We start from the raw sequence: 27,407 nt of genomic DNA on the forward strand, positions 1-27,407 counted from the left end.
TGGTTTCAGTTTCTGCAAAGTCCTTATATAGAAGCGAAGATACAGCCAAACAGAGTGGTGCTGATAGTGCCTGTGGAATGGCATCCCCCACCCCTTGAATGTCCTCTACTACCAGAGCCATGGAGCCCTGAAGATCTTCAAATCTCAAACCATAGCCTCTACAGAATAGCAGAGGGATGTAGCCACACAACAAGGAGTCTCACCCTGCCAATTTCCTAACTGGGTCAATCATTTTCCTCAATTCCATGAGCTTTAACTAACAGTCTCTTATGAGGGGTTATGTCAAATGCCTTCTGGGCATCCTTGTAAATAGCATCCATTGTCATTTCCCTGTCCACTAATTCAGTCACCTCTCCAAAAACACAATCATATTAACCTAGCACAAGTTACCCAACTCCACGCTGGCTGTCTGACTAGCTGAATATTTAAAGGTTAGTCGGTTCTTAATTAACCCTTCGACTGCCTGAGGTCCAACTTCTGGCATTTCCTCTCTGTTTTGCTTTCCTCCTTCAAGATCCAACTCCTTGACCATCGCTCGGTGGCACAGTGCGTAAGTGCTGCTGCTTCACAACACCAGAGACCCGGGTTTGATTCGCAGCTTGGGTCACTGTGTGGAGTCTGCACATTCTCTCCATGTCTGAGTGGGTTTCCCGAGTGCTCCAGTTTCCTCCCACAATCTGAAAGACATGCAGGTCAGGGTGCATTGGCCGTGCTTAAATTCTCCCTCAGTGTACCCGAACAGGCACCAGAGTGTGGCGACTAGGGGATTTTCACGGGTAACTTCATTGCAGTGTTAATGGAAGCTGACTTGTGACACTAAGAAATAAACTTTCATCCTTACTGTCTCCCTATGTGGCTTGTTTTGTAATTGGGGCATTTCATTACATTGCAGACACTATATCCATACAATTTGCTACTGATTATAGACCAGTAATTTCCCAGTTAGTTTCACTAACCTTAGCCCCCCCCATTACTGAATGAATGTCAGCATTAAGATTGGAATGGGAGGGTGAAATGGAGGAAGATAAGTTTAAAGGACATGAAAACAAGGTGTGTAAATATTAGAAATATTTACTATTGAGGGTAAACAGCAGACCGATTAGAGCAACTCATATTTCAGTATTGCATCGTTTAAATAAACAGCAAGGGACACTGAAAGGTGCCCTGTAAAAGCAACTATAGAGTTCCACCCTCCAGTATTTCCCTGTCAGCATAGATCTGCCCAGTATCCAGGCAACACCAGGCTGATCTTAAACACTATATTTGTGAGCCATTACTCAGTCTGTGGCAGAGTTCACAGCAGCGATCAGCAGTGTGGGGTAATCATTAGTGTCAGCAGTAGGAAGGGGAGGAGGAAAGTGTGCCTGCTCCTGGTCCCCGCACACAGACACAGTGTGCAGACAGTCAATGGGCTACAGGCTGGCACTGTGGTCGATGTCTTCTCCATCATCCATTGACCTGTGAGGTTTAAATGACCCACAGCGAGGTAACCACATTCCCAGGGAGCCTCAGTGCAAACTATATTTTTGGAAAGGGCAAGCAATGATAAACTTACTAAGTAAAGTGGTATTTGATAGTGATTTAGGGTCAATGGATTGATGGCAACAGGTAATGATTTAGAGGGAACATAGAACTCAGTATCAACTCCAGACAGCAGCTCCCTGAAGATAAAACAAACACCTTTTTACCTCCTAAGATGGAATCTCATGGATCACTGGGTGTAAGCAGAGAGACTGCTGCCACAAAATACCACACTACAAGATGGAGATCAGCATGAAGCCAATTACTGACCTCCTTTCTCCAAATAACACAGACAGCAGCAACAAAGTGCTTGCACTGTTTCAGTTAGAGTGTACAAGTGTCAGGCAGTCTTTGTAAAAAAGCATTTTAATTCTTGTTTTCTTTACAGAGTGAGAACCTTTAGCTCAGTCTGATCTAAAAACTGCATTAACACCACCACCAATCTGGGTCCCATGATTGAGCTGCTCGTACAAAAACACTGTGGGTTAGTGTACACAGGAAAAGACCCTGAACCAGCTCAGCTGTACAGGACACTGGAGTTACTGTACACAGTGACTACACTGCATGCACAGTGTGGGAGAAAATGTACAGATGGGGTGGGATACTAAATTCTTTGTTTCCCCGGATTCATCACAATGACCCATTCGTCACCAACCTATTCACCCCAAATCACTATCAAATACTGATTTACTCAGTAAGGTTGTTTGTGCTTTCCAAAAATATAGTTTGCACTGACTCCTTGGAAACTGCTTGTTCTTGCTTACCTGTGTGGGTCATTTAAACTGCACAGGTCAGCACAGTGGCTGGCACTGCTGCCTCAGTGCCAGGGAGCTGGGTTCAATTCTGGCTTCAAAGCACTGTGTGTGGAGTCTGCACATTCTCCCCGTGTCTGCATGGGTTTCCTCCCACACTCCAAAGATGTGTGGGTTAGGTTGATTGGCCATGATAAAATTGACCCATGTCAGGAGGATTAGCCAGGGTAAATAAGTGGGGTTAATCGGGAATAGGGATTGTGGTCAATGCAGACTCAATGGGCTGAATGGCCACCTTCTGCACTGTAGGGATTTTATGATCTTCTAGGTGACTGGATAGTGGAGCAGCCATCAGGCAGTCCCAGTCTATAGAATTAGAGAGACTACTAACACACAGCAAGTCTCTCTGCTCAACTGACATTCCCAGAAGGGATGTTTTCGTTAAAGAACTTTCACCAACTTCCCTCTGGCTGAGGGAACTAGGATATTTAATGATTAAACAATGGTGAACAGACTGTCACATCAGCAAATACCACTTCCCTTTTCCATTCCTGTTTAAAATCACCAACTCTGTAAAAACGCTACTTTACTGCATGCGTGCGCGCACACACACACACACACACACACACAAACCACTCCCCACTCTCACCATCCACACTCCCACCCCAGAGGGGCTTTACACACTGAATTTAGTCTTGGATAGTCAAACTTTTTCCCAGGGTGGAAGAGTCAGTTACTAGGGGGCATAGTTTTAAGGTGCGAGGGGCAAGGTTTAAGAGATGTACAAGGCAAATGTTTTACAGAGGGTGGTGGGTGCCTGGAACTCGCTGCCGGGGGAGGTAGTGGAAGCAGATAGAGTGAGTTTTAAGGGGCATCTTGACAAATACATGAACATAAGAAATAGGAGCAGGAGTAGGCCATCTAGCCCCTCGAGCCTGCCCTGCCATTCAATAAGATCATGGCTGATCTGTCGTGGCTCAGTTCCACATTCCCGCCCTCTCCCCATAACCCTTAATCCCCTTGCCTATCAAAAATATAGGATAGGAATAGAACATAGAAAAACTACAGAGGGATATGGCCCCCAGGAGGGTAGGGGGTTTTAGTTCAGTCGGGCAGTACGGTCGGTGCAGGCTTGGAGGGCCGAAGGGCCTGTTCCTGTGCTGTAATTTTCTTTGTTCTTTACTCAGCAACTGAGTATCCCACTGCTCTCAGATACAGAATCCCAAAGATAAAAATTAAGGATAATTCTAGCTGACACAGGACAACAAAGGACTAATCATCACTCAGAGGCTGTTGTACATTTAATTCTCTTTTTTATACAACAGGGGAAAGTGTTAATTACACAGATCTGATTCGATGACTGTAAACTGGCAATCTCAATCCACAGGCATTTACTAAAGACATCAATAGCACCTAGGGTGCCAGGAGAGTTGAAGGCTTTCAATTGAAAGGGTTCTTGAATATATTTCCTTTGTGGATCAGGGACAGTGTGTCCCAATAGGCAGCTGCAGACTGCATCAGCTCCCTTTAACCTCAGCAGCAATAAATGCTTTTTGAGAGAGGTGGCAGGGGGGGTGGGATTCAGTTAGAAAGGCTTTTCAGACAAGGAAACTGAAGCCAGAAAGACACAAAACAAACTTCTGAGAAACAAGAGATCATTGGAAAACCAAACAGAGTTGTTGGAACATGTCTTCAACGGGCAATTTACATTGCTGGGAGCTTCCGGACAAGTGAGCAGGCCTCAACAGGAACACCCATTCACCATACACAAACCAGCTTTCCAAAGAGAAAAATGTTGAGATTTGCTCAAGTTTAATTAGCTTTGCAAAAAGGATGGTCAGTGAAGGCTGTGGTGACAATCAAAATTTACCCACTGTCACTGTCCCCTACCCCTCACAAAGAAAACAAATCCCTTTCATATTTACCCAACCATTCCTCATCAACAGCCAGGCATCTACCTGCAAATCAAACCATGCCTAAATACACCTTTATTCATTCTTGGGATATTGCTGAGCTCCAGCAGGGTGGCACAGTAGTTAGTACCGCTGCCTCACAGAGCCAGGGACCCAGCTTTGATTCCTGCCTCAGACAACTGTGTGGAGTTTGCACATTCTCCTCGTGTCTGCATGGGTTTTCTCCAGGTGCTCCAGTATCCTCCCACAGTCCAAAAGACGTGCTGGTTAGGGTGCATTGGCCATGCTAAATACTCCCTCAGTGTACCCAAACAGACGCCAGAGTGTGGCAGCTAGGGGAATTTCACTAACTTCATTGCAATGTTAATGTAAGCCTTGTGACTAATAAATAAAATTCAATTTTCCCTTTAGGTGGTGGAGACAGAGTTTCTCGGGCTGCTGCAGGTATTGAACATGATCAGGTCGAATGACAGAGCAGGCTAGAAAAGCCAAATGGTCTACTTTATGTTTTTATATTCAGAAGGTGCAACCACACAGCTCTGTTACACATGCAATCCTGGGTTTATATACAGCATTGTTAACACATGCCATGGGACATCCTGCTGCTCTCGCCCTCCTGGTTTGGAAGGAGCTGATGCCTTACAGGTCGCACACTGAATTCATCACATGTCAGTGTCAGAATTATTAACTTTTTCAAACCAGGCAGGTCAAAATAAATCTTGCTGGGAATTCCACCCCCATCGCTGAATGTAATGATTGGTGCTGGTGGCACACATTCAGCAGACACACCACTCTTCATTTACAGACTATACACCAGAGTATTGGAGGCAAAAACCTTGACCAGTTACCTCTCACTGGTCTGAAAAGACAAATTGCTGGATTCCGGAGGTCACCAAGCTCAGTACTGGCCGTGATTGGGGTTTTTTCTGTCACGTTACACTGCACAGTATTAGGGAGTAACGGTTGCTACACAGACTCACTGCTTTGACATCAATAACAAAAGAAAAACCAGAAAAGGATCTGGTAAATCATTTATGAACTTTATTTTGAATGTGGAGGTCACAAAAGCAGACAAGAAACGGAACTGTCTCTTTTCTACCTGTTTTCAAACAGGGGAGAGACACAATCTCGGTTCCTCTGAAAGTACATTAAACAAAAAGTTAAAAAAAGGATTTTGGTGCATAAATGAATAAAGATTATTGACTGCGTGCACAAGGACACGGGTACCTTTGTCCAGAATACTAAATGAGCTTAACCCTATGAGGGCAGGCCATGAACATGGTAACAGGAATGTAAACTGAAGATTCTTGTTGCTTCTAGTTAGCTTTGGCCGTCAACCAGGAAAGCAGACAGTTACTCGGCATCATTTAGTCACAGTTTCAGCAGTCAGACACGCACGCACGTTACCGGGGGTTATTATAGGGGCTCAATGATAATGGAGGGGGAAGATAGGTAGTGGTGGGAGGAGGGATTGGGGAGGGATAGAGTGACAGGAGTTTTGCTGCATCATGATGGATGGATTGGGAGTGGAATACAGTAGTGCTTATAATATTGCTCCATGCCAGTGTAATATCAATCCATTGGCAAAAAAAATATGCAAAACGCAAGTCCCAGCTCAATCCGCTTTTTCCCATTTGCTAAAAGACTTTGCATTCAAACCCTCACAATTGGTTCATAAAAGAACAGCACTGAGCAAGGTAAGCTACCGCCACTCCTTTTACATGGATCCAGAGTTAGTGTTAATTTGGTCACAATAGATGAAAGGTTACGGTTGAATTAACCTACTCGTTGCAGTTTTGGCATTTATTAAGTCTGGTCTCAGAACTCAATGCAAGAGGGAAAATTTCAAATGAAACAGGGCTGGAAAGTCGACCTGGGAAGTCATCTCAGCCGGAGAAAGCCAGGTTCTCTTAAACAAGCAGAGCAACTCACGCTTGTGGAGGGTGTCATGAAGCGGTAGAGATTCTTTCTCCAACCACATCACAAGCCACCTTCACAATACTCCTATATTCACATGTACTCAATGAGAACTTGCTGCTGGAGACCTTCACCTCCTCTCCTACTTACCAATGCACCAGCTCTGTAACTACGATGCTAATCACATTTTTAAAACAAAAGCTAGCAGAGAAAGAAATGCAAACAGCTTGGACATAGTTTCAGAAAAGAGGCCGTGCGTGTTAAACATTAAACCCTATTCATGAATTGGCAATTTATCACAGTTTGGCCGCTAGTATTGGCAGCTTAGAATTCCCAGGCTAACAATTATTTTTGTTTTGAAAGCTTGATTCACGTTTGGAAAGGTTCCGCTGTGACATTCACAGCTGGGAGCAGCGCCAGGTCCTGACTATGGCGCATTCATCACTCAGATCCCCAAAAATCTCTCTTTGGTCCTTGCATAGACCTATAGAAATCAGGCCATCACAGGAAAGACAGACGGTTTTTTTTGAAAAAAAGTAACGTCAAAATATCAGTCCTGTCAGAGAAGGGCAGGAGTTTGTCATCAGGAGAGAAGGGAGGATGAGTGACCTCCCACTCACCACCCCCCTCCCAAACCCACACATCCAAACGGGCAAAAGAAATCTCAAATCCATCGCTAAACATGGTTTCCCCACTGATCAATTCATAAGAAAATATGTGGAAACTAAAGATTATACTTCAAGATTCATCATAGGAAGAGCAAGAGAAAACTGCAACCACTGAAGAGTGTCCCCTTTTGTGGGCGATACTGCAGATTCATTTATAGGCTGGAGGTACGATATAAAAGGCAGCGAGTGTCCACAAACTCTCAATCCCACTACGCAATGGCTTTTGCTTCTGGTAGGAAGGTTTCCCAGTATTTGATGAGCTGTCAAAAGAAAAATGTTGGTTATAGTTTGGCATTTCCAAAATAAAAATCCCACGTGCAAAAAACTGGAAGCGTCAAGGCAGTGAACGGCTGCAATAAAATGCACAGCTGGTGTTTCCCACTCTGCAGTGTTGCCTCCAAGCTTTACAGCAATTCAAGAAACTCTGTACAGACCATGCACACTTTGGTCCTGTTAACTGATGATAGATGTGCAGCATGCAAAATAAAAGTTAAATCACCTCAGCAGGCCAAAACAAAAAGGGTATTTGGTTTTCAGTCCTGCCTTCAGTACCCCCCCAGCTAAGCTGCTCACAATCTGCTGAGACTCACCCCTTTCTGCTATTTAACTTGTAACACATAAGCACGCCAAATCAAATACCTGCTTCTGCCAGTCACAAAGAGACAGTTGCAACTCATAGCAAAATTAATTCCTGAGGAAAAAAGGTCCAGAGGAGCCACTCCACCATTCGTTACGATCACAGCTCATCTCCTGCTGCCCAATAAACAAATCCACAGATATGGATAGAGTCCAAAAATCTCTCCTTTCTAAACATTCTTAAATGATTCAGCTCACAGTCTTAAGGACCAGAATTCACAACCAGAACACACCTCATCGCAGTACTAAATGGCTGAGCCCTTATCCTGGGATTGTGACCAGAGCTCTGGACTCTGCAATGCCACGCTCAGTAATGGTGAACCAGTACTTTCCTGGGGCTGTGATTGTTTGAACCAACACATCAGCAAGTTACTGAAATGGACGAGGACTGGAAGGGAGCGGGGCAGGTATTTGATGAGAATGTCTGGGCAACAGTAAATAACTCAGTCTCTTACTGATTGCCTATCACAGTGTCAGCAAAGTAGATCATCAGCTCATCTCCAGTGTTGGTTCTTAGATCAACATCCAGATATATCTTCAACTGCTTTGATTTTATGCTCTGATCAGTTAGGCCAGTTTGCTAATTCAATTCTTCTGACTGTCCTTTCACATAGCGAATGTGCTGTGCTCCAAGTCACATGCCACTCAATGTAGTTTCTGAAAAAAAAAAGCAAGCATTTCATCACCCCGCACCCCGGCCTCATCTCACTGCTCCACCTCTCACCACCCCCTCCAGTCCACTCTCTGTCTTAACCATATTCCAGTCTCTCAGAAGCTCTACAGAACCATTTAGCCCATCTGTACCAATCATAATCTCCTATAACCCTCATTTAATCTGCTAATTCCCCTGACACTATGGGGCAATTTAGCACAACCAAATGTAAATAGCACATCTTTGCAATGTGGGAGGAAACCCATGCAGATATGGGGAGAACATGCAAACTCCAAAGACCCAAACTAGGAATCAAACCCGGGTCCCTGGCGCTGTGAGGCAGCAGCACTAACAACTGCGCCACCACGCCGTCCGTAACAGGCACAGATTGTCACAAAAGCAGCACCCAGAACAAGGTACAAACAGCAAGCTGGTTTTAAGGAGTGATACATAATTCGATCCTGGATCGAGGTAGCTCACCTGTTGTTGAGAATTTTGAAGCGTTTCCAAATACACAATAATCCTACTTTTAAAGTCTTTGATTTGCTCTTTCTGAAAGTGTGAAAAAGACAAGAATATTAAAATATGTAGACAGGAGAACAGGCAAGGTAAAAGCTCCAGTGCCTCTAGCTGACATGGGCCTTGTATAAAAACTCCACTCAAATACTGCTTACCTCAAACCGACCAACTTCCTTCCGAATGGTTACTGAGATCCGCTCAAAATCTCTCTCATACTGGAGAACTTTGGGCTCCCACTAAAAACAGACAGCATCTCATTATCATCATTGCAATCAATCATTCACTGGCTCTCCCCAAAGCCAGTGTTCTCAGGTAGGACACAGACTGAGGATAGACATTCATCTAGAGCCAACATGCAAAAAGCTCCTTCCGTATCAGTAAAGCTCAGTAGAGCAATTAGGATTTTCTCAGTCCTGTCAAAATGGCTGAGTCTATTCAATACCAGAACTACGCTTATGGTGTGATCTTTGCAAGGATTGAGTTGCTGTGGGCCTTAGCATGCTGACTGGGACTCTTTTCCATGGAGCATAGGATGCTTAGGGGGTGACCTCAGAGATCTATAAAAATAATGAGGGGCACAGATCAGCTAGATAGTCAACAACTTTTCCCAAAGGTAGGGGAGTCTAAAACTAGAGGACATAGGGTTAAAGGTGAGAGGGGAGAGATACAAAAAGGTCCAGAGGGGCAATTCTTTCACAGAGGGCAGTGAGTGTCTGGAACAAGCTGCCAGAGGTAGTAGTAGAGGCAGGTACAATTTTGTCTTTTAAAAAGCATTCAGACAGTTACATGGGTAAGATGGGTATAGAGGGATATGGGCCAAATATGGGCAATTGAGACTAGCTTAGTGGTTTAAAAAAGGGCAGCATGGACAAGTTGGGCCAAAGGACCTGTTTCCATGCTGTAAACCTCTATGACTGTGACCATTATCCCAGCTGGTGAAAAGCCAGAGATGATGATGCTGGCAAGAGTAGGACTGGTTTTACACTCAGTGCTGACCTCATCTGTCTTAGATGAGAATGCATTTATATAGCACCATTTACCAGAGGAAATGCTCAGAGGCATCTCACAGGAGCAAACAAACTTTGATACTGAGCAACCCCAGGAGATATTAGGTTAGTTGACTAAAATCTTAGTGAGAGGAAGGTATTAAGGAGCACTTTAAAAGGAGGAAAGCAAGGTAGACGTTTAAGGAGGGAATTCCAAATGTCGGATCCAGGCAGCTGCAGATACGGCTGCCATTGGTGAAAATCAGGGATTCTCAAGGCTAGGATTGGGGACCGCAAAATTCTGAGGGCTGATGGAACTAACAGCGATGTGGAGATGCCAGTGTTGGACTTGGGTAAATACAGTAAGACTTGCAGGTTAAAGACCAACAGGTTTATTTGGTAAGCAAATGGCAATAGCTTTCGGAGCGTTTGCTACCAAATAAACCTATTGGACTTTAACCTGGCATTATGAGACTTCTTACGGAGCTAACAGAGACAGAGAGGCAAGGGTTCGGAAACAAGCCAGAGAATCTTAAAAATGGAGGCACTGCTCCACTCTCGACTGCCTGCCAATGTAAACCAATAAACAGAGGGGTGATGGTAGGGTATGGGGAATGCAGAGCTTTGGATGAAGGGGAGGCTGTTACTCCCTCTTTCACAATAGTATGGTTCTGCTGCAACCAGTCTTCTACACTTGGTCATTCTTTAAAATTCATTTGTGGGGTATGGGCCTCACTGTCTAGGCCCGCATTTATTGCCCTTTCTTAGTTGCCCTCGAGCTGGTGGTGGTGGTGAGCTGCCTTCTTGAATCGCTGCAGTCCACGTGTTGGGGTCGACAATGCGTTAGGGAGGGAATTCCAGGACTGCGAAGGAACGGCGATATATTTCCAAATTGGGATGGTGAACAGCTGCCTTGAAGACAAACTTCTGCTGCTCTACAGATGCGACTTGCCTCCTGCTATCATGCCCAATCACTCACCACTCGAGAGAAACTGGACAGCAGGCACCAGCAGGTTATTGAACTATGGGAGCTGTCACAAGCCAACTGGATTTCTCACTTGGACACTGAACCCATCAGGTTCCAGCAGGCTGACTGGGTGGCTGCCAGAGAGGGTGAGGTTTCACTCTTTCATCTACGGGCACCAATTTTGACAGCATGCCAGCTGTAATCAGCTCACTCAGTACAGGTCATGGAATCTGTGCAGCACGGTAGCACAGTGGTTAGCACTGTTGTCTCACAGCTCCAGGGACCTGGGTCTGATTCCTGGCTCGGATCACTGTGTGTGGAGTTTGCACATTCTCCTCGTGTCTGCGTGGGTTTTCTCCGGGTGGTCTGGTTTCCTCCCACAGTCCAAAGATATGTGGGTTAGGCTGAATGACCATGTTAAAATTGCCCTTAGTGTCCTGAGATGTGTAGGTTAGAGGGATTAGCGGGTAAAATATGTAGGGATATAGGGGTAGGGCCTGGGTGGGATTGTGGTCGGTGCAGTAGGGATTCTATGATTCTTTTTGTTTTCTGTAGCTCAGCGGCATGCTGCCCACAGCAGAAGCTAAACATTGCTCTCAAACAATGCAAAATCCATCTTTTTGCTAGAAGTGACATGTGGATATTTACAGATTGGAAATAATCCATTATGTACTGACCAAGTATTACTGAGGCCAATGGTGCTCTCAAGATTCTGGCCCTGTCCTCAGTTGGTAACTAATACAAGCTTTATTGACAGATACCTGAGGGTTGTAGTAACATTACCCACACACTGACAGGTTATACAGTAAGTAGTGACAGGCAGATAGCTAACCAGGAAAATGATGCTTGCATATGGGTCAGTAATACAAAACAACCAGGCAGATGCCTGCTCCCACCCCGTATATTCCATACCTCTGTTATCTCATCTTTGGCTTGTTGTAGTTTGTCGGGTTTATTGGCCCAAATGAGTCGAGCTTCGTTCTCTCGTTTTTTCTGTAGTGTGGTCTGAGCATCTTGCCATCGCTGCCATGCTTTCATCCGCTGGTCAAACACTCCCTGCACCAGGACAGTCACACCTCAGCACTCAGCATCCACATTGTAAACACACACCAAATTACTTAAACGCTTCAATTAGTAAAACAAGTGCAAAGCAGCAGATTCCAGCATCACTTCCAGGACCAGAACAAGTTTATTTCACTGGATAGGTCCCGGGCTCCTCATTCTCATCACTCAACAGTGATGCTGAATAGAGAAATGTTCAGGGGCCAGTTACAATTACCCCTTACTCACCAATGTCCCCCATGCAGGCAGCCCCCCAGCCCCCTCAGCACAGGCAGGTTCCGGATAGACCTTTCAGCAAACTACCAAAGGACAGCATTCAATCGTGGAGTCATTTTTTTTCCCTCAGAGGATATAACAGGATGAGGGAGAGAGAGAAAAGGAGACATGTATCTTACTGCTGTGTTTCCCCATCCTCCAAGGATAAGGAGACCCCACATTATTCCTGCAACAGATAGTTCGGTAATCTCCCCAACCAGAAAAGGATCTTTCAGAGAAAGAGTGAGAAAAAAGTTCAGCAGATTATTAATTTTTCAACTAATGAAGCAGCTTGTGACAACAAAACATCCCAACATGAAAAACCGCTGAGTAATGAGCTGGCTAGCAGAGATCTGGCTTGCTGAATATTAAAGTGGCACAATTAGCACCTCCTGATACCCTCACTGCAGAGATCAGGCGGATATAGTCACTCAGCAACTCGGCAAACAGGAAGAAGTCGTTGTTGGCTTGATCGTGGTAAAGCTGCTCAATCTTCTCCTCGACCTCTGCGAGCTGTGACAGTGCTCGGGATAAAGCTGTGTGGTCCTCTGAACTCCCCAGCATGGCAGCACTCTTCGCAAAGACAGCTGTGTTCATCGCTAGCTCTAACAAGCAAAACAGAACACAGACTAAACACAGGCCAGTTTACAACACTTAGTGACAGCACAGAATGGAGCGGGGAAGGGGAAACTGATGTCTCTTTAAACGCTCATCAAATAGGAACTTAATGTCTGTGCCCCCTGCCATCTCTCAATTACAGTATTAAAGTTTACAGAGGCACAGCAGTTACAACTGCTGCCTCTCAGCGCCAGGGACTCAGGTTCGATTCCCAGCTTGGGACACTGCCTGTAAAGTCTGTACGTTCTCTGCATGTCTGCGTGGGTTTCCTTCGGTTGCTCCAGTTTGAAAGAACAAAGAAAATTTCAGCACAAGAACAGGCCCTTCAAGCCTGCACTGACCCTGCTGTCCGACTGAACTAAAACCCCCAACCCTTCCGGGACCATATCCATCCTACTCATGAACTTATCAAGACGCCCCTTAAAAGTCACTACCGTATCTGCTTTCACTACATCCCTCGGCAACAAGTTCCAAGCATCCACTACACTCTTAAAAAAAACCTGCCTCGTACATCTCCTTTAAAACTTGCCTGTCACACCTTAAACCTGCGTCCCCTAGTAATTGACTCTTCCACATTAGGAAAAAGCTTCTGACTATCCACTCTATCCATGCCTCTCATAATCTTGTAGGCTTCTATCAGGTCTCCCCTCAACCTCTGTTGCTCCAGTGAGAACAAGCTAAGTTTCTCCAACCTCTCCTCATAGCTAATGCCCTCCATACCTGGCAACATCCTGGTAAATCTTTTCTGCAACCTCTCCAAAGCCTCCACATCCGTCTGGTAGTGCAGCGACCAGAATTGAACACTATATTCCATGCGCAGCCTAACTAAGGTTCTAGAAAGCTGCAACATGACTTGCTGATTTTTAAACTCAGTACCCTGACCAATGAAAGCAAGCATGCCGTATGCCTTCTTGACTACCTTCTCCACCTGCGTTGCCACTTTGTGACCTGTGTACCTGTACACCTAGATCCCTCTGCCTATCAATACTCTTAAGGGTTCTGCCATTTACTGTATATTTCCTATCTGTATTGGACCTTCCAAAATACATTACCTCACATTTGTGTGGATTAAACTCCATCTGCCATCTCTCCACCCGAGTCTCCAACTGATCTATATCCTGCTGTATCCTCTGATGGTCCTCATCACTATCTGCAAATCCACCAAGCTTTGTGTCATCCACAAACTTACTAATCAATCCAGTTACATTTTCCTCCAAATCATTTATATTTATTACAAAGGTCCCAGCACTGATCCCTGAGGAACACCACTTGTCACAGCCTTCCATTCAGAAATGCACCCTTCCACTGCTACCCTCTGTCTTCTTTGACTGAGCCAGTTTTGTATCCACCTTGCCAGCTCACCTCTGATCCCATGTGACTTCACCTTCTGTACCAGTCTGCCATGAGGGACCTTGTCAAAGGCCTTACTGAAGTCCATGTAGACAACATCCACTGCCCTATCCTCATCAATCATCTTCGTCGCTTCCTTGAAAAACTCAAGCACAGTCCAAACAATGTGCGGGTTAGGGTGCACTGGCCATGTTAAATTCTCCCTCTGTGTACCCAAACATGCGCTGGAGCGTGGTGACTAGGGGACTTTCACAGTAACTTCATTGCAGTGTTAATGTAAGCCTGTGTGCGACACTAATATATAAACTTTTAAAACTTTTACTCACTTTCATTTACAAAGTGATATGTAGAACAATCCAAAAAAATCCAAGTTCCTTATTCATGCTCACATTTCCTTCCCCCAGCAACAAGGCAATTTCCTTTAGTCTCATGTAGAAGAATCTTTGTGCTGGGGGAGTAGGAAACTTTCCATTTTACATAGCTCACATCCAGCATTTCTTTTCAAAACCCGAGTTTCTTTTTGCATGGCCTGGTACTGACAGCAAGACAAGTATAGCAGAAAGCTACAGTAAAGGTCAGATACAAGATTACTACCAGGCACTGGATTGCTGTGGTTTCAGATTGTACAATAACATCTCGACTCATTCTGTATGTACACAGGTCAGAATTCATTCCCCCACGATTGACTGAGTGACAGAGCTGCAACACAGTGTATGGTATTGACACCGTCTATTGGACACTGATCAGTGTTATACTCTGGGGTAACTCACCAGGATACTGCCTGTGGTTTCACGGATGGACAGGTGGGGGTGGAGGGAATAAAGTCTACACTGTCTCAAACGGTCCCAGGGCAAATAATAAAAGCAAAATACTGCCGATGCTTCAGAAATAAAAACAAAAAACGCTGGAAAGACTCAGCAGGTGTGACAGAATTATGGACAGAGAAAGAGAGTTAGCATCGAGTCTGTATGATTCCTTCAGATTGAAGAGTCAAACTGCCAAAACCACAGTCATCTACTGCACTAGAATACTTATTCCACTCTGCAATCAGCTGTGTGCCAACATGAGTAGGTTAGTTATTAAAACAGAACTTGTATTTATTGTTCAAATATCTCTGTGCATTTAGTTGCAGTTCTAAAAAAGTTTCAATATGATTCGCATGGTATGTTTTACTTTCAAAGCTCCAGGCATTGTAACATCCTGAACTTGAGCTGATAAACAAGTTGTACTTGATCATATTGAACTGGGGAGGAATCACCCTAAACCTGGGTCCTGATAAGCATGTTCTTCCAGTTCTCCTTTAGGCTCCAGTGCTCAGGCATAATCACTACCTACACATTGCAAATTGACTTAAACATTCCACTTAAGATATGTTGGCATCGGCACAACTGGAGTTTCTGATTAACTGCCTGATGGGATTAGCCAACTGTCCCAGTGACCTCAGGTAATCTTCAGATGCAGAACCACCACCATTGGCCACATCCAACAATGAGCAGAAATGTGGAATTAACCCCACCCAGCTAACCCATCAAAACAATGCAGTACATAGTTCGTAAGGCACAAGCTATTCACCTAGCTAAGCTTATCTACTGGGGCCATAAACTAAAACACAGATCCCACTGCTTCTACAGATGAAGTTTTGTCATTCTGAACCATACAAATATTCTTTGACATGTTCACCCAGGGGAAATGTGAACCCATCTGCTCATAACTAGGATTATAAGTTCATCAAATATAGGAGCAGAATTAGGCCATTCAGCCCATCGAGTCTGCTCCGCCATTCAATCATGGCTGGCGTGCTCCTCATTCCCATTTTCCTATCTTCTCCCCATAACCCTTCAACCCATTACCAATTAAAAGTCTAAGTTCTCCTTAAATTTACTCTGTCCCAGCATCCATTGTCCTTTGGGGTAGTGCATTCCACAGATTCACAACCCTTTGGGAGAAGTAGTTTTTCCTCAACTGTTTTAAATTTGCTATTCCTTATCCTAAGGCTATGACTTCTCGATCTAGAATGTCCCACAAGAGGAAGCATCTGCTCTATGTCTACTTTATCCATCCCTTTTATCAATAGTTTGCTGAGTACCTTTTCCCTATTGATTAGCTTGCAAGATTATGAGATTGTTTTGTTCAGAGTCAGGTTTGTGCCCATCCTTTGTTCAAACTTTCTCACCTTACCTTTTCTGTGATTGACCAGTGTTTCAACAACAGCATGGAGTTTGCGTAACTGCTGGTCTTCATTCTCAATCTCCTGAAACTTCTCTTCAAACCACTGTAGAGAGAACAGACAAATATCACATAGTGCAAAGGGAGGGAGAAATGGAGCAGACTCATTCCACATGCTTCATGCACAGGTTTCTCAATCTGTTATTGAAAGGCTAGGGAAATATATAAAAACCCAAACAGCCCAGGCAGAGTAGATGGAGAAACTGCCCCTGCTCATCAAAAGGATCAAGAATGAGAGGGCACTGATTTAAAGTGGTTTGGGTCTGCAATGCACTGCTTGGAAGTGCAGCGGAGGAGGTAGATTTGATTAGAAATAGTGATACAGGGAAAAGGCAGGGGAATGGCACTGAACCATATTGCACGTTTGGAGAGCCTGTGAAGACATAAACCAAGTGGCCTCCCTCTGCATCGTAACAGTTCTAAGAGACACAACTGCAACTCCCTTATGTATCATATTCACAGATGACTGCAGTTTTTAGAATCACAAAGATTCAGAGAACAGAAGCAACAAGCATTTGTTTCCTTCAAGTCAAAGACACAAATGGGTTGGCAGCAGTTTAGAGGTTCACCAGGCTAATACCCCAAATAGACAAGGAAAGGTTGAACAGGCTAGGTGGAGTTTAGAAGAGCAAGAGGCAACTTGATTGAAACACAAGATTCAAAGGGTTATAGGCAGCGTGAATTTGGATGGATCCTTCCCCTTGTGGGAGAATCTAGAACTAGAAGTCACTGTTTAATAAGGGGTCACCCATTTAAAATGGATATGAGGCAAAATTTCTGAGGGTTGAGAGTCTTGGGAACTCTTCCCGAGAAGGCTGGGGGAGTGGGGGTGCAGAGTCAAAGAATATTTTTTAAGGCAGAGGTGAATAGATTCTTGCTAAGCAAGGGGGTAATAGGGATTTGAGGCGGGGGGGGGGGGGGGGGTGGGGGCAGTTGGGAGAATATAGATGTGAGGTTCCTATCAGATCAGACATGATCTTTTTAAATGGCAGAGCAGGCTCAGAAGGGCTGAATGGCCTACTCCTGCTCCTTGTTCATATGCAAATCAGTAACTGGCAGATTGTGGACAGGACCTGGAGCCCCAGAGAATGACTGCTGACAGAAGGATCCCTCCATCATTCTCACATTAAGGGTCAGGTTGTGTGGGGCATCAGAAGCAGAACCCTGGAGGATTTGCTCTTCTTGAGACATAGATTCAGTTGTCTATGCAACCAGCTCCTCTGTCTCTGCCCTTCCATTCTCATTCCCATGACTAGAAATGGAAAACAGTGTAGGACCACAGGCTCTCAGATTGCCATCGTTATGGGTACAACCATTACCTGCAGCTTTTGATCTGACCATTATTTAACATTTTCCGTAAACCCAAGTCATGCTTCAGCTCATTAGAGACTGGAATTATATTGCTCACACTCTCACATGCAACATGAAACAGCAAGTGAAGCCTGTTGCTCATTTCACAGTGACCACGAAACACTTACTATATCTGACTCGTTCATCTTAATGGTCATCTTGCTGACTGCATCAGCAGCCTTGTTCACCATCCGAAGGAGACCAGCACCGCTCAGAGCCTGAGTGTTTACTGCTCGTGGCAACTGTAAATCAGATTGAAATGTCAATGTTATACACAACGCTGCTCACCAAAAACCACTTTAATATTTTTCACCCACAGATAGCTGCTAGATGGAGAGAGTTTTCAGTAGCTTTCTAATCATAAAAAGTTAGCTGTTGCCACACATGAACAATGTTAGATCAACTTTTTATCTTTGATGCTTTATAAAGTGCAATAAAATACAGGGCCACCAATCACCAAACCAAAAATGGCCAATCATAAAATCCCTGCAGTGCAGAAGAGGCCATTCAGCCCATTGAGGCAACACCAACTCTTGCACAGACTACCTTACCCAGACCCACTACTGTACCCTATCCTCATAAGCCCACACATTGACCACAGCTAGTCCATCTTGGGATACTAAGGGGCAACTTACCATGCCCAATCTACCTAACCTACAAATCTTTGGAGTGTGCGAGGAAACCTGAAAACCCAGAAGAAACCCACACAGACACAGGGAGAACATGAAAACTACACACGGGCAGTCACCTAAAGCTGGAATTGAACACAGGGTCCTGGTGCTGCGAGACAGCAGTGCTAACCACTGTGCCACCCAATGAGAACAATGGACATGTTAACAGGCAGTGAGACTGCTACTTGTGTGCTAGCTCCACACCACAGTGCAGGCTAAATACCAAACTCCTAACTGCCCAAGGAAGCTGATTCAGTAATGACAAGTAAAGAACATGTCGGGTTTGATGGAACAGGGGTACTCCAAGCTTCAGAAAAGCACAATTAATGGTGACCAGACATCTTTACAAAAGAATCAGGTATGGCTGCACCAGCTTTGACCCAGTTTGGTTCATCTCTGCAAGTAGCTTGCTTAACAACAGGCTTAATGGATTAGGAGATCTCATGGAATTCAATTTTAAACATTTCTATAAAACTTGGGCAATCGCCATTGTACACCAGCTCTGCATGCAAACACAAGAAAGGACATCAGCATGCATAAACTACACAAATACATGGTGGAAAAGAATGAAGGAAGCAAAGTCGATTAGACTGGAGATAGAGGTTTAATATCCCTGGCTCTTCAGTGATGGGCAATGACGTGCTACAGAAGATTGGTCAGTACTTGTAGGCAGAAAGACAAGTGATTAGGTGGACAGAAATCTGACAAGGGTTATACTGGAAAAGGAAGGGGGAAATAATATTCCAAATTGAGGGGAAGTTAATGGGGTGGATCACCAGCAAACGGTCAATGAAGCAGAAACTTGTTAGATTCAAGAGATCATGAGATGACAATGGAACAGACAAATGAAGACACAAACTGACAAGTTGGCAATTAAAAGAGAGAACCGAATTGATGAGAGGAGAAAAGGCCAACAAAGAGTCAAAAATTAAACAGCAAAATGTTGGAAACAGTGGACACCATCCTGAGGAAGGGGTGGGGCTCTAGCAACAGGTAGCAAACCCTCTCTCCTGATACAAACAATACAGCACAGGCCCTTCAGCCCACCAAGTCTGTGCTGGCACAGATACCTCACTAATCTAATATTTTCTTGCCCCTATGTGGTTCATATCCCTCTATTCGCTGCCTATTCATGTATCTATCCAGATGCCTCTTGAACACTTATAGAATCTGCTTCCACCACCTCCTCCAGCAGCGCGTTCCAGGCATTCCACACATCTCTTTTAAGCTTTCTATGCCCCAGAGTAACTGACCCTTCGAGTCTGGGAAAAAGACTCTGACCATCCACTCTATCCAAGCCTGTTATAATCTTGTAAATGTCTATCAGGTTCCCCCTCATCCTCCGATGCTCCAATGAGAACAATCCAAGTTTGCTCAACCGTTCCTCATAATCCATATCCTCCAAACCAGGCAACACCCGGGAAATCTCTTCTGCACCCTTTCCAATGCATCACCATCCTTCCAGTAGTGTGGCAACCAGAATTGTACACAATGCTCCAAATGCAGTCTAATCAAAGCCTTATACAGCTGCAACATGATTTTCCAATTCCTATACTCAATACCCTGATCGATGAAGGCCAGCATGCCTTACGCCTTCTTGACCACCTTGTCCACCTGAGTTACCACCTTTAGGGAACTATGGATCTGCACGCCTAGATCCCTCTAATATTTCTAAGGGCTTTACCATTTACTGTATACTTTCCTTCTGCTGTAGACCTTCCAAATCACATCACCTCACATTTGTCCAGGTTAAACTCCATCTGCCATCTTTCAGCCCAGGTCTCCAGCTGATTTATATCCTGTTGTATCCTTTGATAATTCTCCTCACTTTCCGATACACCCCCAATTTTTGTATCATCTGCAAATTTACTAATCAGACTATTTATATTTTCCTCCAAATCATTTTTTATATATTACCAACAGAGGCTCAGCACTGATCCTCGTGTAACACTGCTTGTCACAGACATCCAGTCAGAAAAGTATCCTTCCATTGCTACTCTCTGCTTTCAATGCCCAAGCCGGTTTTGCATCCATCTTACCAGCTCGGATCCCATATGACTTTACCTTCTGAATCAGCCTGCCATGAGGAACCTTAGAAGGCTTTACAAAAGTCCATGTATACAACATCCACTGCCCTGGTCAACTTTTCTGATCACTTCCTCAAAGAATTCAGAGACTCAACCTTCCCTTCACAAAACCATGTTGCCTATCACTAATAAGTCTTCCAGATGTGAGTACATCCTGGGGTAAGGCTCACAGGCCTGTAATTTTCTGGATTGTCTCTTCTGACCTTCTGAAAAGAGGAACAAAGTTAGTTACTCTCCAATCCTTCATAATTGAAGACTTTACCTCATCTTTCTCCAAGAATTCTCTGACATCAGGATCCTGTATAAGTGTAGGATGCTTGATGATTCTCTGTAGATATCTGTAATAATAACCAGAGGGTTGAGTGTTCTCTCTGAAGATAATTCTTTTGAGAACTGACTGTGACCAGACATCTGTACACACTTGATTACACTTTCTAGACTTTACAATTAATTGTAAACATACCAGTATTTGTAAAACTGAGGCTAACAGAGCATAATGGACAGCAGTCTGTAATATCCTCTCACTGAAACACTCGAATTTTAAATGTCAACCTCAAAAGTCAACAGTGCACGAGGCAGAAAGCAGCTGAAGAAAAGCTTCATTCTCCTGAGTAAACTATGGATCAGGTGCCACCTACTGCACAAAATGCAGAAGTGGTCAGGAATGATACACCTCCAGCTAGGCATCAGAATTAATGGCAAGCCACCTGACCCTTCCAGCCTGCCCTGCCCAGCATCACGGCTGACCTTCTACTTCAACTCCACCGTCCTGCACTATCCCCTTAAATAGTCAAAAATCGCAAAGCAAAGACTGATCATCGACAGCCCTCTCTGGTAGAGAATTCCAAAAGTTCACAACTGTTTGAATGAAGAAATTTCTCATCTCAGTCTGAAATGGCTGCTGCCCCCTTTTCCTGAGACTGTGACCCATTGTTCCAGATTCCCCAGCCAGGGAAACATTACTCAGCATCCAGAACTTTATATGTTTCAATGAGAACTTTTCATCTTCTAAACTCCAGGGAATAGTCTAATCAATCTCTTCTCAAAGGATAATCTCTACAGTGCAGGAGCCAGTCTAGCAAACCTTCACTGCGTTCCTTCAAAGGGCTTCTTTACTCGTGGAGATGAAACTTGCACACAAACACTCCAGGGGTGGCCTCATTAATACCCTGTAAAAGTTGAAGTAAGACTTCTTTACCCTGATACTTCAATCCTCACACACTTGTTACATTCCTGATTGTTTGCAGTACCGTGCTGTTGCAAGAGTCCTATGCAAGCAAGAAAAAAATTTCACTGCCCCCACTTTATCTATTTGCTCAACACTGGATACTCCCTTTCCCTCTCTCCTCCCTGCTCCAACCACACTAGCAGAGGCAGAGGAACTAACTAGAGAACTCCTTAGATGCACAGAAACAAAGATATTTTTGGAAGAACGGCTGAATCCCAATGAGAAGAGTAATGGACATTGAATGCAATGGGCAGTTTGGCTCAATGACAGCCTGTAAGCCATTAAACCCTGTGTGTCAGATGGAGTGGTGGAGAACACCCTGAATGTCTCAAGGAAGCGGTTTGTGATAACTAATCTTTTCAAGGAATAAACACTAACTCCCTATCAATTACAGCCTGGATAGGGCATGCTTCAAGAGGCAAGTGATAACTGCCCAAAACAGATTCCATCCTGGCAAGCACAAACCAGACTCATGACTAGACCACTGCCATTATCAGGATGACTTCTGTTCAGAAAGGCTGCTGGGACACGTTGAGGCAGCGGCGCGGGGGGAAAGCACTCGAGAGAGAAAAAGAGAGAGAGAGAGAGAAAAAGAGAGAGAGAGAGAGAGAGAGAGAGAAAAAGAGAGAGAGAGAGAGAGAGAGAAAAAGAGAGAGAGAGAGAGAGAGAGAAAAAGAGAGAGAGAGAGAGAGAGAGAAAAAGAGAGAGAGAGAGAGAGAGAGAGAGAGAGAGAGAAAGAGAGAGAGAGAGAGAGAGAGAGAAAAAGAGAGAGAGAGAAAAAAAAGAGAGAGAGAAGAGGAGGCCAGCAAGATTTAATGAGAGCGGTAGCTGTATATTTACTTCAGTCACTGTATGATTGTACACCAAGCTGAGCCTTAAAAGTGTGCGAACTCTGAACTGTTTACAAATTCAAAAGCAGCTGAACATGGCAAAGACAACTGGCTTTGGCAAATTTCAGACATTAGACCAGCTTACACTGACATACATAATTCCATGGCCAGAAACTTTACTCCACTCCCAAGGCAGTTATATAATTGATGCCATTCCAACAGCTTCTCTGCTCTTCCCCCTCAGCCTTCATTACTGGATCATCACCACAATTACCACAAGTATCCAAAACACAGTGAGTAAGGAATCAAGCTGGCACTGCAATCAACCAGAGCCAATTAAAGAGCAGCAAGAGGATCTGACACAGAGCTCTCTCAAAGGGCTGAAGCTGAAAAGCAGCAGCTCATTCCCAATCCGCACACCAACCAATGACTGAGCTGTTGCTGCTTTGAACAAGTAGCCAAGAAAGTTTACGAAAAGCTTTGCAAAGGAAAGCAAACTAATCCAATCGGAAACAAAGAGGTGAACACAGTTAGGTAAAAGAAAGAATATTCCCCACTGAGCAGCAAACTGAAAAAAAAAGGAACAAATCCTTTTACAAATTGCACTCTTGCCAAACATCACTCAGCACCAGAGTGGTATTGGAGTTGAACTCAGGATTAACTCTTTAACAGGTTGTATTCTACAGGAGGCATCAAAGCTACTGATGGTGTTCACTTTAAGATTTAAAGGTTATTCAAATCAGTTCCTTTTTTTAAAAATGAGTGCAGTCTCCTTAAAAGTTTTACATGGCCACACCAGCACAATCCTTTCTTATTTACTGTGTGCTGTAACACAGTCACAGGCGTTAGGACAGGCTGGGAGTTTTATTTATTAGTCACAAGTAGGCTTACATTTACACTGCAATGAAGTTACTGTGAAAATCCTCTAGTTGCCTCACTCTGGTGCCTGTTTGGGTACACTGGGAGGAGAATTTAGCACAGCCAATGCAACTTAACAAGCACATCTTTCAGGCTGTGGGAGGAAACACGTGCAGACACATGGGAGAACATGCAGACTTCACAGGGACAGTGACCCAAGCCAGGAATATAACCCAGGTCCCTGGAGCTGAGAGGCAGCAGTGCTAACCACTGTGCTGCCCAGTTTAAGCACACTTTTAACATTCGAGTTCAGATAAAGAGCCTGATGACTGTGTATTTGTCACAAAGTCTGTTCCACTTAAGTGAGACACTTCAAAATCATATAGGAAACAGACAAACAAAACCTAGCTCTTTGTTAAATGCTACCTTAACACAGATCATCTTTCCTCTATAATTAACCCGATGGCTGAGCTTTTTAACCAATACAATCAATCCAAAGCAGACAGAAAATCTCAGTCCGTGTTTAGAAAGTTAGGGACTTTGGATTCTCAGCCTGTCCCCATTCATGTTCCAACACGAGGTCAACACCAAAGTTCAAAGCCAGGTAGTCAAACACCACATATATGCCCTCAGGCTGCCCTTTCCATCCAAAGGCAAAGAGATTAGACAAAGTCAACATGGATTTATGAGAAAGAAATCATGTTTGACAAACCTACTGGAGTTTTTTTTTCCTGAAGATATAACGAGTAGAATAGATAAGGGAAAACCAGTGGATGTGGTGTATTTAGATTTTCAGAAAGTTTTTGATAAAGGTTAGTAAGTACATGGGATTGGAGGTAATATATTGGCATGGATTGAGAATTAGTTAGCAGACAGGAAACAGTGGGACTAAATGGAACTTTTTCAAAGTGACAGGCAATGGCTAGTAAGGTCCTACAGGGATCAGTGTTTGGACCCCAGCTGTTTACAATCTACATTAATAATTTGGAACCAAATGTAATATTTCTGATTAGCTGATGATATAAAACCTGGCAGGAATGTGAATGGAGAAGAGGATGTGGAGAGATTTCAGGGTGATTTAGACAAGTTGAGTGAGTGGGCAAATACATGGCAGATGCAGTATAACATGGGTAAAAGTGAAGTTATCCATTTCGGACGGAGAGACAGAACAGCAGAGTAGTACTTAATTTATAAGAAAAATCATTAATGGGACATGGGCATCACTGGCTGGGCCAGCATTTACTGCCCATCCTAAATTGAAGGGGCAGTTAAGAATTGATGATATTGCTGTGGATCTGGAGTCACATATAGACCAGACCAGGTAAGGATGAAGATTTACAACAATGCTCATCATTAAACTTTTAATTCAGATTTAAATAAAATTGGATTCAAATGTCAGGATTTGAACCTTCGTCCCCGGAGACTTGCACTGCGTCTCTGGATGACTACTCCAGTGACAATACCACATGCCACTGGCCCCCTAAATGGTAGCAGAAATAGGAAATGTTGACGTACTAAAGGAGCTGGGTGTCCGTGTACACCAGTCACTGAAAACAAGCATGCAGGTACAGCGAGCAGTTAGGACAGCAAATGGTTTGCTGGCCTTCGTCACAAGAGGGCTGAAGTATGGAGGAAGGATGTCTTACTGCAGCTGCATAGGGCCTTAGTGAGGCCACACCTGGAGTAGTGTGTGCAGTTTTGCTCTCCTTACTAAGAAAGGATATACTAGCCACAGAGGGAAGAGAAGGTTCAGACTGATTCCTACAATAGCAGGATTGTCAGACAGGGAGAGATTGGGTTGACTGGGCCTATATTCACTGGAATTAAGAATGAAAGGAGATCAAATTGAAATGTATAAAATTCTGACATGGCTGGACAGAGTGAATGCAGAGATGTTGTTTCCGCTAGCCCCTGGGGGTGGGGTGCAGTCTCAGGGTACATGGTGGGCCATTTAAGACTGAGATGAGGAGAAACTTCTTCATTCAGAGGGTGGTGAACCTATAGAATTCTCTACCCACAAAGCTGTGGAGACCAAGTCACTGAATATATTTAACATGTAAATTGATAGAATTCTAGACTCTAAAGACACGAAGGGGTACAGGGAGTGTCAGAGAGTATGGTGTTGAGATAGCAGATCAGTCGTGATCAGGTGGAATAGCACAGCAGCCTTGAAGGGCTGAATGGCCTACGCCTACTTTCTATGTCTCTATGCACAAAGCTACTTTAGCCCAGTATGTCCAGTAGAAAGCTCCTGCCATTTGCACAGTTCAATCCAGCAGCAGAATCAGATGGCACCAGAACCAGACCATCAACTTCCACTCCTGCAGCAACCATCTCCAACACCAAGCTTGGCCATCTGCCACATGAAGGAGCACTTCCAGGCTCAACTATGCCAACACTCATCTGAGCAGCCTCCCAATATCACCTCACATGCTACCAAATCCCATTCACCCAAAAACTCCCTCGTCACCAGTCCTAGGACCCCCACCACCCCGCAAACAAAAGTCATTCTCAAAAGGCTCACTGCTCTAACTCAACGCTTCTACTCCTGGAACCGTGCATTGGGAGGTGATTCAGAGGAGGCTTACTGGACAGATACCTGGAATAAGCAGATTGTCTAACAGAGAAAGGCTGGTTTCCAATGGAGTTTAACAGAGTGAGGGGTGACTTGATTGAAGTCTACAAGGTCCTGAATGGTCTATACAAGGTGGATGTGAAAAGGATGCTTCTTCTGGTCAGTGGGTCCAGAACCGAGGGCCATGGTTTTAAAGTTAGGGTGTACCCTTTTGAGGGCAGAAATTAGAATTTATTTCTGAAAGTTTCATGATTTTGGAACTCTCTGTCTCAGAAGGCAGTGGAGGTAGATAAGATTCCCTTGCTTAACAAGGATCAAGGTTGTGGGGGGTACAGACAGGACTGTAGAACACAAAACACAATCTTAGGCAGAGCAGACTTGAGGGGCTGATGGTCTTTCTCTCTCTATTCCTATTTCGTATGTCAACTTGCTGTCTCCATCTTCAAGCCCTCCCTTAAAAGCCAGATCTCTGACCAAACTGTCTGGCTCAACATCATTTGCCCCGAGCTGTAAGAGAAAGATCATTGGATCACAAGAAAGAGTAGGTGATTCAGCTCTTCAAACCTGCTCCACCATTCAATAAGAGCACTGTTCATCTGACTGTGGCCTTAACTCAGTGTTCCTGCCTACTGTCCATAACACGACTCCCCTGTCAATCAAAACCTTAGTAACAATAAATGCAGGTTGAAGCTATACTGCACCTTCTTTGACTTCCACCAATGCCCTTCAGTACTCACCTTTCTAATGCAGCTCGCCTGCGTTCGAGGAACTCAGCAGAGGAGGAATCTTCCTTCCCAACCTTCACTTTGGTCATACCTGACCCAAAGAAAATCCATGGTTAGAAATTTGTATTGGGAAAAGCAGAGTGATGATGGATAAGCTGCTCCGTTACCTGGCTACATTGGTACCACTACGGCTTTTGTCAGTCAGGAAAAGGGGCTTTAATAAAGAGAATCCCGAGATACCATTACATTTGGTTATTATCACAGATAACATTCCAATTTGAAAGCTTTAAATTTCCAATTCAAAAGAACTGGATTTCATTAAAAAAAAACTATGACTAATTCTTGCTGCTTAAAGTTATTAAGAGAATACAGATTTATAGCATGTAGGAAAATATTACATCCAATTAGAACCATCTTTACAATCTTTCCTGCAATTTCTCTTTTTTCCAGAAGACTTGTGTAAGTGACCTTTCTATAGCACACTCAGCTGTGGGGGGAGAGAGAGAGAGAGCGCGCAACTCTGCTCACGAGGGAAGTAAAGTTGCATCTAAATCATTCCTGTGGCTTAGCATCAATCTTTGAAATAGGTATTTAAGAATGTTAGAATGGCAGTGGGTGCATGAAGGAAAACAACTACACTTTAAAAAACTTCCAGTGTCTTGTGTGTGAGTGTTAAATACTGAGGAGGATTCAAATCGCATGAACTACTCCCTTAAATTAAAAAGTACCATTCTTCTTCAAACCCTCCCTCCTTTCTAAATTCTTGAAGACCACTTAAAACCCATTTCAGTAAATACTGAGTCTAGTGCTCTACACTCTACAATCAGAAGGATGGAAATAAAACTCAAATTACAGTCATACCTATTAAGCTCTTCTCAGGTGGTGGAGGAACTATAAAGCCATTCTGTGAATGCTTTTCCGAGAGTCTGTCATATAATCCAAGAAAATCGCTAAATCTTCGCCTTACACTGAAGTCCTTCCTCTTGAACATTGATAAGCTGGTCTGCAAAGTAAAATACAAAATAATATTAATCTCTGCAA

At 44.1% G+C, this 27,407-nt stretch overlaps 1 protein-coding gene across 2 annotated transcripts in view; it reads right to left on the minus strand.

Annotated features, from left to right (window-relative positions):
- Positions 1-5,205: 5,205 nt before the first annotated feature.
- Positions 5,206-27,407, minus strand: part of LOC145360829 (sorting nexin-1-like) — a 43,563-nt gene continuing 21,361 nt past the window's right edge. For both annotated transcript variants that reach the window (XM_080216318.1, XM_080216317.1), the window contains exons 6-15: positions 27,228-27,369; positions 26,379-26,457; positions 20,413-20,488; positions 17,521-17,634; positions 15,995-16,088; positions 12,248-12,453; positions 11,444-11,587; positions 8,734-8,814; positions 8,540-8,611; positions 5,206-7,031 (exon numbers count right to left, since the gene is read on the minus strand). In XM_080216318.1, coding sequence (XP_080072444.1) covers positions 6,981-7,031; positions 8,540-8,611; positions 8,734-8,814; positions 11,444-11,587; positions 12,248-12,453; positions 15,995-16,088; positions 17,521-17,634; positions 20,413-20,488; positions 26,379-26,457; positions 27,228-27,369 — 1,059 coding nt within the window. In that variant the 3' untranslated portion in view covers positions 5,206-6,980. The remainder of the gene's footprint in view (positions 7,032-8,539; positions 8,612-8,733; positions 8,815-11,443; positions 11,588-12,247; positions 12,454-15,994; positions 16,089-17,520; positions 17,635-20,412; positions 20,489-26,378; positions 26,458-27,227; positions 27,370-27,407) is intronic.

This window comes from Carcharhinus amblyrhynchos, chromosome 32, assembly GCF_965287045.1.
Source record: "Carcharhinus amblyrhynchos chromosome 32, sCarAmb.v2.hapA, whole genome shotgun sequence".
NCBI classification, from domain to species: Eukaryota; Metazoa; Chordata; class Chondrichthyes; order Carcharhiniformes; family Carcharhinidae; genus Carcharhinus; species Carcharhinus amblyrhynchos.